The following is a 12,630-nucleotide window of genomic DNA, read 5'->3' on the forward strand; positions in this document are numbered from 1 at the left end:
TGTACAAATTGGCTTTATTGAAATCAAGACTCTCTTTTTGTCAAGAGATGCCCTGAAAAAAGTGAGAAGATGGCCAGGCTTGGTGGCTCACACCTGTAATCCCAGCGCTTTGGGCGGCTGAGGCAGGCGGATCACGAGGTCAGGAGTTCAAGACGAGCCTGGCCAATATGGTGAAAGCCCGTCTCTACTAAAAAAATTAAAAAAAAAAAGCCGGGTGTGGTGGTAGCGCGCCTGTAGTTCCAGCTTCTCAGGAGGTTGAGGCAGGAGAGTTGCTTGAACTGGGGAGGTGGAAGTTGCAGTGAGCCAAGATCACGCCACTGCACTCCAGCCTGGGCAACAGAGTGAGACTTCATCTCAAAAAAAAAAAAAAAAAAAAAAAAAGAGCGAGAAGACATTACAAACTGGAGAGAACATATTTCCAACAAATATAACCAGCAGGAGATTTAGTATCAAGAATATCTAAAGAACACTAATGTGAAAAGGACAAATATCCCTATGGAAAGCTGGATGAGAGACATGAAAGGGACATTTCATAGAAGTGGAAAAACAAAGATACGAAGATACCTTAACATAAGGGTCCATAAACATTCAAAGAGGTGTTCTACCTGATAAGTGATTAGGGAAATGCAAATCAGGACCACAATGAGATGCCATTTTACGTCTGTTATAGTGGCATAAATGAAGAAATCTGATTATTTTGGAGAGGATGTGGATCTATATGGTCTCTTATATATTGCTGTTGGGAATATCAATTCGCCATTGTCATGTGAAATCAAACATTTAGAAATCATTGCCCGGCAACCTCATTTCTGATGTTTGTGCACAGAAGAGAAATTCCTGACACGTGTATACCAGGAAACACATGAGAATGTTCATACCACTGTGAATAATAACAAAACCTAGAAACAGCCCAGATGCCCATTTATACAAGAAGATGGATTAATAAAGAGTTTCGTGTGCCATGTGTGTTGTGTTTTTATTTTTTATCTATTTGTTTATTTTTGAGACAGGGTCTCACTCTGCCACCCAAGCTGGAGTGCAGTGGCACGATCATGGCTCACTGTTTATTTTTTAGAGATAAGATCTTATTTTGTGTGGTATGTTTGTGTGTGTGCTGTGTTTTTAAAAAGTAGAATATTAGACAGCCTGTGGGCCAAATCCATCCAGAGTCTGTTTTTACACTGCCCACAAGCTAAGAATGGTTTTAATTTTTAAGATGTTTAAAAATAAAGAACACATGACAGAGACCATATGTGGCCTGCAGTGCCTAAACTATTTACTTGCTGGCCCTTTACAGAAAAAATCTGCTAAGTCCTGATCTGCAGCTACACGCCAACAATGTGGATGAGTCCTAGCAACGTAATCGAGTTGTGCTGTCCAAGACGGTAGCCATCAGCCACATGTGGCTTATTAAACTAGTATAAATTAAAGAAAATGAAAATTTCAATTCCTCATCTGCACTAGCTACAATAAAGTCAAAACAGCTAAAACCAAAAGGATTGTTTTTTTTTTTGAGAAGTACACACAGAAGAAATGAAATAATACAGAAAGGAAAGCGAAGGAATAATGAACACCGGATTCAGGATTGCATTAACCCTGGGTCAGGAAAGGCAGGAGCTCCGCACCCTGGTGAAAGTACAGCTAGTGTGTGCTGGACCTGCAGCCTCTTAAACTGGGTGGTCGCATGTAGTTCGCAGTAATTTTGCTTTACAAAATTATGCAAAAACAATGATTTTTTTCCTGCAAGAATTCCAGTAAAGGTGTTTTTGGTATCTGTAAATGTGGCTGTAAGGATGCGTGATATGTTTTGGTAGGCCACAAGATGTCACTCTTGCTCTTCAAATTGTGACTCAGCATCATTTCCTTTTTCAGTAAAAGCTTTATTGAAAGGTCAGTAAGGCTGCCATCTTATCTGTTCATGTTGATTTAACCTTGAAACAGACTGATTTGTTCCATATCTAAAATTGCAGCAGTTCTTCTCACGAAGAACCCTGAGTGCTGTTTACTGAGTTTTAGATTCTGATGACTGTTTCAGTATAGTAGCCTGTGGGTGTAAAACTTGATAGTATTGACTCCTAAAACATCATTTAAAAAAACAAAACCCTGCCAGGCACAGTGGATCATGCCTGTAATCTCAGCACTTGGGAGGCCGAGGTGGGTGGATCACCTGAGGTTGGGAGTTTGAGACCAGCCTGACCAACATGGAGAAACCCCATCTCTACTAAAAATATAAAATTAGCCGGGCATGGTGGCGCATGCCTGTAATCCCAGCTACTTGGGAAGCTGAGGCAGGAGAATCGCTTTAACTCTTGTTGCCCAGGCTGGAGTGCAATAGATCGTGCCATTGCACTCCAGCCTGGGCAACAAGAGCAAAACTCCATCTCAAAAAAACAACAAAAAACCAAAAACAAAACCCGGCCAGGCAATGGTGGCTTATGCTTGTAATCCCAGCACTTTGGGAGGCCAAGGCAGGTGGATCAATTGAGGTCATGAGTTTGAGACCAGCCTGGCCAACATAGTGAAACCCTGTCTCTACTAAAAATACAAAAATTAGCTGGGAGTGGTGGCAGGTGCCTGTAGTCCTAGCTACTTGGGAGGCTGAGGCAGGAGAATCGCTTGAACCCGGGAGGCAGGAGCTGCAGCGAACTGAGATTATGCCACTGCACTCCAGCCTGGACAACAGATTAATAGTCTGTCTAAAAAAAAATAACAAAAATAAACCCCCAAAGAAAATAAAAAAAAATACCCCCCCCCCAAAAAAAAAATAAAACCCCAAAGCACAATAAATTTGATTGTTAAAATATTTGGATTTCAGCAGGTTTTTTGCCAGGTAGGAAATGATCTAGACAGACATTCACCCAGCAAACAGCAATTCGGGACATGCCTGGCTTTAGCACTGAGTCACTCCTGGCCTTCAACATTGGAGTAGGTTTCAGTGAGAACTAGGGCTGGTTTATTTTCCAAAAGGTTAAGGCTGGAATACTTGGGCAGTGTTCCCAGTGGGCCCAGGAAGATTCTGGGGCAGGAGGTATCCGGTTGAAGGGCATCATCCTTCCAAAAGCACAGGATTGTAGCTAGAAGTTGAGGAGCCCATGTTGCTTGTGAGTTGTTGGGTTGAGAGCAGGAAGAAGATCTGTGATCAGTGTCTGAAGTCAGGAAGCTGGCAAAATTCAGGACCCCAGGGGATAGGAGGCCAATACAGAAGTCAAGAAAGCCAGAGATTCAGGCTGCTGGCTTCAAATCCCAACCTCACCCCATACTGATTATCTGTACTAATTAAAGAATGTTGGGCAACTTATTGATGTCTCCAGGCTTATACATTTTTTTCTGTAAAACCTGGATAATAAAGGGTTGTGAAAATTAAATCTGTCTAAAGGATTTTTTTTAGAAAGAAAAAGATTGATTATTTTCTGCTACCCTAAATTTGCTTACTTTTCTGTCACAACTGGAAGAGAGGAAAAGGGTGTCAATGTAGCATGGCATGAAACAATTTAAATAATATATTATAGGCCGGGCACGGTGGCTCAAGCCTGTAATCCCAGCACTTTGGGAGGCCGAGACGGGTGGATCACGAGGTCAGGAGATCGAGACCATCCTGGCTAACACAGTGAAACCCCGTCTCTACTAAAAATACAAAAACTTAGCCGGGCGAGGTGGCAGGCGCCTGTAGTCCCAGCTACTCGGGAGGCTGAGGCAGGAGAATGGCGGGAACCCGGGAGGCGGAGCTTGCAGTGAGCTGAGATCCGGCCACTGCACTCCAGCCTGGGTGACAGAGCGAGACTCCGTCTCAAAAAAAAAAAAAAAAAAAAATATATATATATATATATATTATACTATAGTATTTGACTTTTTGAAAATGTGTTCCATAGCTCTCATTATAATTCTTCTAGCCATAACTGTAAGGTTTTTACTGTACTTCCTAAATGTAAAGTGCTTATGAATTTTAGCTGGAGGAGAGCAGGAATGTTCAGAAGCAAATGAAGATCCTGCAGAAGAAGCAAGCCCAGATTGTGAAAGAGAAAGTTCACTTGCAGAGTGAACACAGCAAGGCCATCTTGGCAAGAAGCAAGCTAGAGTCTCTTTGCAGAGAACTTCAGCGTCACAATAAGACGTTAAAGGTTAGTTGGTTCGTTTGTCTGTTTTTTTCAGGAGGGACTTAGCTGATTTCATAATCAACCTTGTGCCTATCTGAAATAAATCCTTGTCTCTACTTGGAGACAGATACTGCCTTGCTTTTTATTTTGCTTGGCCTGATGCCTTGTGTGAGGTCATTGTAAATGTAAGACCAATTCTTTCTACGTAAGTTTTGGTTTCCTGTTCAAGGAAGATCGCCTTAGTTGCCTCATCCTTGGCCCCAGGGAATCTATGCCCAAGGCCCTCCTGCTTAGAGCCGTGGCTTAGGAAGCTCAGAATTGCCATTTTTCTGCTGAGCACTGATACAGCTGATCACCAAGTAGGAAAAACTGCAGTGAAATGAGAAACTAGTAACAGTCTGGGAAGGGAGAACTCCTGCTGAACTCTTGGGTGGAGCATTGCCCAGGAGTTCACCCCCAGCTATTCAGTTGCTAAGTACTTTTAGGAAACCACTTAACACCTTGGCTGATTGTAAAGGAAGAGGGAATAGGTATCCAGAGATTCATTGGTATCAACAGGGGAAGAAGGAAAGGAGCAGAGCCGCAGGAAGGAATCTGCCTGTTAGAATGGGACAGGCTTGTCCCCATGTACAGTTGCAGTATGACTTTGAGCAGGATCTCTGATCAAACTCCCTTTATGCTGTAACAAACCCCCAAGGCCCTAGACTATAAGAGCATTCTTGAAATGGATCTTCACCTGGTATGGGAGCCATGATTATCTTCTTTGCTTTTGAGCCCTTGGATTTAGATGTCAAAGTAAGTGATATTTTTTTTTTTCCCATAGGAAATCAATATTTTGAGTAGGCTCGTAACTGTTCAGACACGTAAAGGTCTTTTGACACACATATCCTAGCAAGAATTGAAAGTAAGCTTTGAATTTTTTTTGTTTTTTTCTTTTTCATCATCAGAAAGTAGTTACAGAAAGGAAGCTTTTTGAGATGAGGATTCCATTTGTCCTTTGCCCTTTAGGGAGTAGCAGTTGTGACCCAGAAAGTAAGCGGCAAGGGAGCAGAGGGAGCAGGATCTCTTCCGACCCATCTAAGATGATGGCCTTTGTAACCGGCGAGTATTGCAGTAGAGTGAATTGCGGACAGCCATAACATTTATTTTGTAGCAGGACAGTTTGCATCTCTCTGGTTATCTGTCTACTTAGGAAAAAATGCTTGCTTTTCTTTTTTTTTTTTTTTTTTTTTTTTTTTTTTTTTTTTGAGACGGAGTCTCGCTCTGTCGCCCAGGCTGGAGTGCAGTGGCGCAATCTCGGCTCACTGCAAGCTCCGCCTCCCGGGTTCACGCCATTCTCCTGCCTCAGCCTCCCGAGTAGCTGGGACTACAGGCGCCCGCCCCTGCGCCCGGCTAATTTTTTCTATTTTTAGTAGAGACGGGGTTTCACCATGGTCTCGATCTCCTGACCTTGTGATCCGCCCACCTCGGCCTCCCAAAGTGCTGGGATTACAGGCGTGAGCCACCACGCCCGGCCAGCTTGCTTTTCAATGAGAGCCTTCTGGTCATAAATAAGGGGGAGGAATTGTAGTTCAGAAGCAATATGTCAGGGCAGCAACAAATGAACCCACACGGCAGCAGCTTCTCTTGTGAGCATCTTCTCTATAGGTCTGTATTAACAAAAATTATTTTGGGTAATAAGGAGGAAAATATGCAGCAGGCACGAGAGGAAGAAGAACGACGTAAAGAAGCAACTGCACATTTCCAGATTACCTTAAATGAAATTCAAGCCCAGCTGGAGCAGCACGACATCCACAACGCCAAACTCCGACAGGAGAACATCGAGCTGGGGGAGAAGCTGAAGAAGCTCATCGAACAGTATGCACTGAGGGAAGAGGTAACGGAGTTTGGTTTATTTAAACGGCTTCTCAAGATTAGCAAAAATGTCACCATTCACACCTAAAGTAAAATCGCTGTCACGGGGTGTTTCAGAACTTTGCATATGCATAGTGCATAGTGGCAGTCGGTTATTTATTATTTATTAGGCAGTCGGTTATTTATCAGGCACCTCAAGTGAGATCATCACTTGATGTCCCAGGAGTCACTGGATTTGGATAAAGGAGGTTATTTCTAGGAGACATGTTAAGTACTGCTTGTCTTCATGAAATACTGGAAGATTGCAGTTTTTGCATGCAGATTGTTTTCCCTTATCCAGACTAATAATGAATAAATATTTGGGCCCCAAATACCCTGTATCTCAGACATCTGATAATCTGTACAGTATCCACTGTCATGGTATTATACCTATATACTTATGTTTCAGATTTTTTTTTTTTTTAAAACGAGGGCTTTATATTATTTGAGAGGAAAAACTTACTTCTAACCCCTCACACATAAGCCCATTGAGGGTAAAAAGTTTACTGGGAAGATCCATGGCTAATGAACTTGGCCATTGGCCTTCAATGAAGACTTTTGGAATTCTTTTATAAGCTAATCTGAAAGTTCAGAGGTAGTATCCTCTGAACAAAGTGAGGAACTTTAAAAACCAGGTTTGTACCTATTTGCTAGAAGGTACAAACCTGGTTTTTAAAGTTCCTCACTTTTAGAGGTTTGATGGACAGGGTTAGAGGCTTTAGGTTTCTTTAAATGGTGCATCTCTGCCTTTAACTTTAGTGAAATGTTGGGCTTTTATGTTCCTTACAGAAAGGAATTCAAAAAGCTGATTCAAATTAAAAAAAAAAAAAAAGATCAGGTATCTGTGTGTTACTTTATCCTGTTTTCAACTCAAACTTTATAGTTTTACATACAGCCCTTCAAAAACTGCTGTTTTTTTTTTTTTAAGGATTTTATTTTTCTTACTGGCTTTTGCTTTTTTTAAAAAAAAATTATGAAAAATTTCAAGCTTAACAAAAAGTAGAGAGATAATATAGTACCTGGCTTCAGCAGATGAAACCATAATTCGTGTGTGTGTGTGTGTGTGTGTATGAGAGAGAGAGAGAGTATGTGTGTGTGTGTGTGTGTGTAGACAGTTTCTGGCTAAATTGCCCAGGCTGGTCTTGAACTCCTGGGCTCAGGCGATCCTCCCTGTCTTGGCTTCCCAAAGTGCTGGGATTGTAGATGTGAGCCACTGTACCTGGCTGATAATTTCATCTCTGTTCCCCTAGATTATTTTGAAGCAAATCCAAGATGTCAGATATTCCATGGATAGATATTTGAATGTGTAGCTCAAAAAAATAAGGATTTAAGTATAACCACAATACCAGTTTCATACCTAAAAAATTAACAGATAGGCCAGATGCAGTGGCTCACGCCTGTAATCCCAGCACTTTGGGAGGCCAAGGCAGGAGGATTGCTTGAGCCTAGGAGTTCGAGACCAGCTTGGGTAATATGGCGAAAGCCTGTCTCTACAAAAAACACGAAGACTAGCCGGGTGAGGTTGTACTCACCTGTAGTCCCAGCTACTCAGAAGAGTGAGGCAGGAGGATCACCTGAGGCCGGGAAGTCGAGGCTGCAGTGAGCCATGAGTGCACCACTGTACTCATGGCTGGGTGACGGGAGTGAGACTGTCTCTAAATAAATAAATAAATAAATAACAATTACTGAATATTAAGTATCTAGTCACTATTCAAATTTTTTGGATTGGCTTCTTTTTAAAAGAGAAATTGTTTGAAACAAGATCCAAAGAAAGTCCATTTCACTGATTTATATAACGCCAGTCTCTAAAATATAGGCCCCCCCCTTTATTCTTGCAGTGTACTTATTGAAGAAACGTCTTTTTTGTTGTAGAGGTGAAATTTTGTTTTTATTAGATTATAAAGCCCTTAATTGTCTTAAAGTGGTTCTTTTAGTTTTGTTGTTTGTTTTGACAGTCTATGTACCTCATAATTGATGGAGCAGATTAGAAAATGAGATTTGTTTAAATCATATTGTGTGTGTCTTATGTAATGTCCTTTGGTCAGAATATAATGATCAGATTACTTGCAGGCGAAGATCAGTTGTGTGTGGTGCTCTCAATACATAGTTAGACCACCTTATTTTACCAACCAGCATTTTCCCCTCTCATATAGGGTATTGTAACTAGAAGAGTTCTGTTTCTCCAGCTGGGAAGGGATTGTTCTGTTGACTTTATTATACATCAGTAACCACTTAACAGTTTTGTTTGGAAATACTAATGAGCTTTTACCTAATGTCTAAAGTGTGCCAGGCACCAAGCACCTTACCTAGTGCCACCGTCGCATTTACTGTTACAGCTCTGCAAGGTAGGTGGAGGTATCCCCCTGTACAGAGGAGGGCACTGCGCTTCAGCGTGGAGAGGAATTAGCCCAGGGCCACACACTGGCCAGGGTTTGACCTGGGCCATTCCTACCGTCATACCATGTTGCCTCCAGCTGAGGAATTTGGGAAAATTTGGGGAGGACGAAAAGGAACTGTGTGCATGATGTATGGTTTAGTACTTTGCTCTTCTTACCCTTCTTTGTCTTGGTGCACTCTGAGCCTTGTTTTCAGTGTGGGGCAGAAATAGGAAGTACTAAGCTGGTGAGGGGGACAGCCCATGTCTGACAGGGCGGGGGAACAGGCAGCAGCAGTCAGAGGGCCGTGCTCCTGCCGGTGTGGGATGGTTTGCAAGGTGGTGTCCAGTAGCCACTTCTCTAAGTGGAGTATACAGGGAGAGAGATCTGGTGTTCTTAGCTGCAGTGGTAGCAGCAGAACAGCAGGGTGAGCAGGGTGCTGTAACTGTTGTGACGTTTCCTCCCCACTGTGCTCCTTTCTTTGGTGAGTGATGGAAGAAACTCTCCTTTTCCCATAGCACATTGATAAGGTGTTCAAACATAAGGAACTGCAACAACAGCTCGTGGATGCCAAACTGCAGCAAACTACACAACTGATAAAAGAAGCTGATGAAAAACATCAGAGAGAGAGAGAGTTTGTAAGTTCTACTTCTTAAAAACAAAGACATTATTGCCAACATTGTGCATGAGGCCATTTGAAACATCAAATTGTAACCAAGGCTGTTTGAAACATTTATCTATTCTACCTTTAATGTAGCACCTGGGGCCATGCCAGCTGGTGTTTTGCTCCATTTAGAAGAGAGTGTGTGGTGTGTGTGTGCTAGAAAGTATTTGGCTGTTTATTTCTGTTTAACCTTTTATACGGAAAATACACTGGAGAGATTACACCAAATCAGTGGGAAGACCTGTACTTGTTGTTTTTCTGTGCTTAGAATATTTAGTTCCCATCTTAGATAATGGTCATCAGGTTCAAGAGTTGTGCTCACATTTAGCATGTTAAATTTGGTGATTCAGTTTAACAGCAAGCTTACCAAGCCACAGGTCTCCTATATATGGTTACATTTTGTTTTCAAACAAGTAACTTGAAACTGGGGAAGTCATTTATTTACTTTCTCTGGTATAATTTTCTGATAAAAATTTTAACAGAATTTTCTACCCTAATCACTCACCATTGTTGCCAGTGTATGCTGAGATTCTGTTGCCTGTCAGTAATTGTGAATACAGTGGAATCTCATTGGGTGTGTATATTACCATGTGCAAATTCAGCTGTGTGCGCTTATCCACAAGGGAGAAATGATTGCAATAATGCAGACTGTTGGATCCACAACCCTGACATGAGCACGGTGTGAAGATTCAGTTCCTGAGTGGCCCTCATCATACGGGCGTGTCACACTGAGTGCATCTAGGGTTTAGAGAGACATGTTTTTCATACAGTGTGATCCTTCAATATGAACTGACAGTGGTATCCAGTGTTTAGCTGAGAAATGGTTATCATTTCCAAAGTTGGAGTATAAATTGTATATACACACACATACATACATACATACATTACATGTGTGTACTTTCTGGTTGCTTCAGTAGGACTTTTCTAGGCTTCTTTGGACTATGCGTGATATTTTACTTCAGGGACTGAATTTCACAGCTGCCTACTATGCAACTTTGTAATTTTTTTGAAAGCACAAGTACTATATATAAATGAAAATGCCCATCCCCTCCCTGCTTTCTAAAAAAGTGCTCAGAAACCAGGTCTCAGATTGATTGCGTTGCTTTCCCCATACCCTTTCACCCTGCCTCATCTTGCCTCAGGGAATAGCGAGGCTTTCTGAGTCACCCAGACAATATCAAGGTTCCCAGCCATGTTTTCTGCTAATACTGTACGTGTAATTATTTTCACCTAAAACACAACAATTTAACTGAGTTTTATAAACCATATTAGGCCCCCAGGGTACTTTATCTGCTTCAGCAATAAAAGATAATTCCTACATTCCTAAGTGTTAACCAGCGGGACAGATAGAAGATACAGGTAAATGGCAATTTGTGGGAATAGAATGTTTCATCTGTAGACCTGTGGTTCTTGCTAAAATAGCAGAAGGATGAAGCCTAACTCTGATCATTTGATATTTAGTCCTGTTTGTAATTACTATTAGCATTTTGCCAGAATGTTTCTGTTTTCTAGTTATTAAAAGAAGCGACAGAATCGAGGCACAAATACGAACAAATGAAACAGCAAGAAGTACAACTAAAACAGCAGGTAACTTCACAGCAGGGGAGAGTACAATTTGTAAGAAAAATCTGTGGTTCCTTTGATTCTGCGTATCTTCAGTCTCCTCTAAGATGGTTTTGCTTTTTGCTTTTTCCCAGCCAGAGCTGACCAGGATTGAGGCAGAAATCTCATGGCCCTCTTGGGATTTTCCACTTCATTTAGGTTAACTACCTCATCGCAATTTGCCCAGCACTTTCCTGGGTTTAGTACTGAAAGCCTTGTGTCCCAGGAGATGCCCCATCTCAGCCAGCCTGGGATGGTTGGTCAGCCTGTCTCCAGTAACCTTTCCAAGAGTCCAGATAATTCCTCCCTTTTTCAGTCTGTTCCCACTACATTTCCCACTAAAGGAAAACTGAGACATCTGCATATTTTATTTATTTTGTATTAAGTTGAACTGCATGAAATTGCTAAAGAAGACAAGAATATGTCCTTGGCCTAAAAAAATGGCAGTTTCATGTCGTGAACTCTAATATTTTTAGAGTTTTGTGCTATAAGCACATAAGTTATTTTAAAAACTACATATAGCTGGGCGTGGTGGCATGCGCCTGTAGTCCCAGCTACTCAGGAGTCCGAGGCAGCAGGATCGCTTGTGCTGGTGTTTTTCATCAGGGCCTTCCCTCTCGCTCAGTCCAGACCCTGTAAGTGTGTCCTACTGTGATTTCTCTCTGTGGTTACCTTGTGTGGAATGAGTGTAGGAGGAGCTATCTCCTTAAAAAAAAAAAAAAAAAAAAAAAAAAGGTACAGGAAAGACTTGCTGTGGCTTTACAGATGGGTAAAATTAGGCGTTTGTACCTGTACATTCATCCTTTTTTCAGTTAACTAGATTACATTTGGCTGAAAGAAGTGTTACTTATTTAAAAGTTTATCATAAGTTTTCGTGAAGACTCTAGATTAGCTGTGATATAACACTGATATCTTGAGACTGACGTGGTCTTCACGCGCACCTCTTTGGAGCGCTGCTTTTCTTTGGGAACATCTTACAATGTGGTGAATTTAAGGTCCTATAAAGCTAGCCTAACTGAGTGTGAATATTCAAGAGTGTCAGATATGAAGAATCTTTGGAACTGAAGATCATGCCAGAAAGCTTCAAGATTTGAATCCCTTACTTATCAGCCCTATCCAGTCAGTTGTCCATGTAAATAGAGATGAGAATTGATGTGGAGAAGGTGTAAAGTCTCCAGATGGTTTTGGAAGATGTTCCTGAATGTGGGAGTCATTGATAATGCTGCAGAAGTCACCAGAGGGCCCTTTTACCAAGCCCGCAGGCCAGCTCCCATTCTGTTGTACTGTCACCACCGTAGCTTCTGTTGTCTGTGATCTGTACCACTCAGAGTCCTCTTATCCAGTCACTATTTTGTTTCCTTTGCTGTCACCTCTTGTTTTCCTCTACCTAAATGTGGCCGTCCTTCCCAAGCATATCTCCCCTTTTCTGCTGTCACTATGTCATTTCCCAGCATCTGCTGGTGATACTTTGTGCTGTCTTGACCCGCTGTTTTATAATCTAGCCATGGAGGTCCATGTGTGATGATAGGGGCCACTTACTGGCTACCCATCGGGCCAGCGTTGAACTCTCACATGGGACAGTCTTTATTTGGATGTTCCATCTTCAATAAAAGTGGACCATGGCTGCCAGGCACAGTGGCTCATGCCTGTAATCCCAGCCAAGGCGGGCGGATCGCTTGAGCTTAGGAGTTTGAGACCAGCCAGAGCAACATGGTGAAACCCCATCTCTATAAAAAATACAAAAATTAGCTGGGCGCAGTGGCTCACGCTTGTAATCTCAGCACTTTGGGAGGCTGAGGCAGGTGGATCACTAGGTCAAGAGTTCAAGACCATCCTGGCTAACATGGTGAAACCCTGTCTCTACTAAAAATATAAAAAATTAGCTGGGCATGGTGGCACGCACCTGTAGTCCCAGCTACTTGGGAGGCTGAGGCAGGAGAATCACTTGAACCAGGGAGGCGGAGGTTGCAGTGAGCCAAGATTGCACCACTGCACTCCAGCC

At 42.2% G+C, this 12,630-nt stretch overlaps 1 protein-coding gene across 3 annotated transcripts in view; it reads left to right on the forward strand.

Annotated features, from left to right (window-relative positions):
* Positions 1-12,630, forward strand: part of TXLNG (taxilin gamma) — a 57,547-nt gene that overhangs the window by 36,186 nt on the left and 8,731 nt on the right. For all 3 annotated transcript variants that reach the window (XM_015443482.3, XM_005593055.4, XM_065537939.2), the window contains 4 exons: positions 3,948-4,118; positions 5,776-5,970; positions 8,881-9,000; positions 10,539-10,613. In XM_015443482.3, the coding sequence (XP_015298968.1) occupies positions 3,948-4,118; positions 5,776-5,970; positions 8,881-9,000; positions 10,539-10,613 (561 nt within the window). The remainder of the gene's footprint in view (positions 1-3,947; positions 4,119-5,775; positions 5,971-8,880; positions 9,001-10,538; positions 10,614-12,630) is intronic.

Source organism: Macaca fascicularis, chromosome X, assembly GCF_037993035.2.
Source record: "Macaca fascicularis isolate 582-1 chromosome X, T2T-MFA8v1.1".
Taxonomy (NCBI): Eukaryota; Metazoa; Chordata; class Mammalia; order Primates; family Cercopithecidae; genus Macaca; species Macaca fascicularis.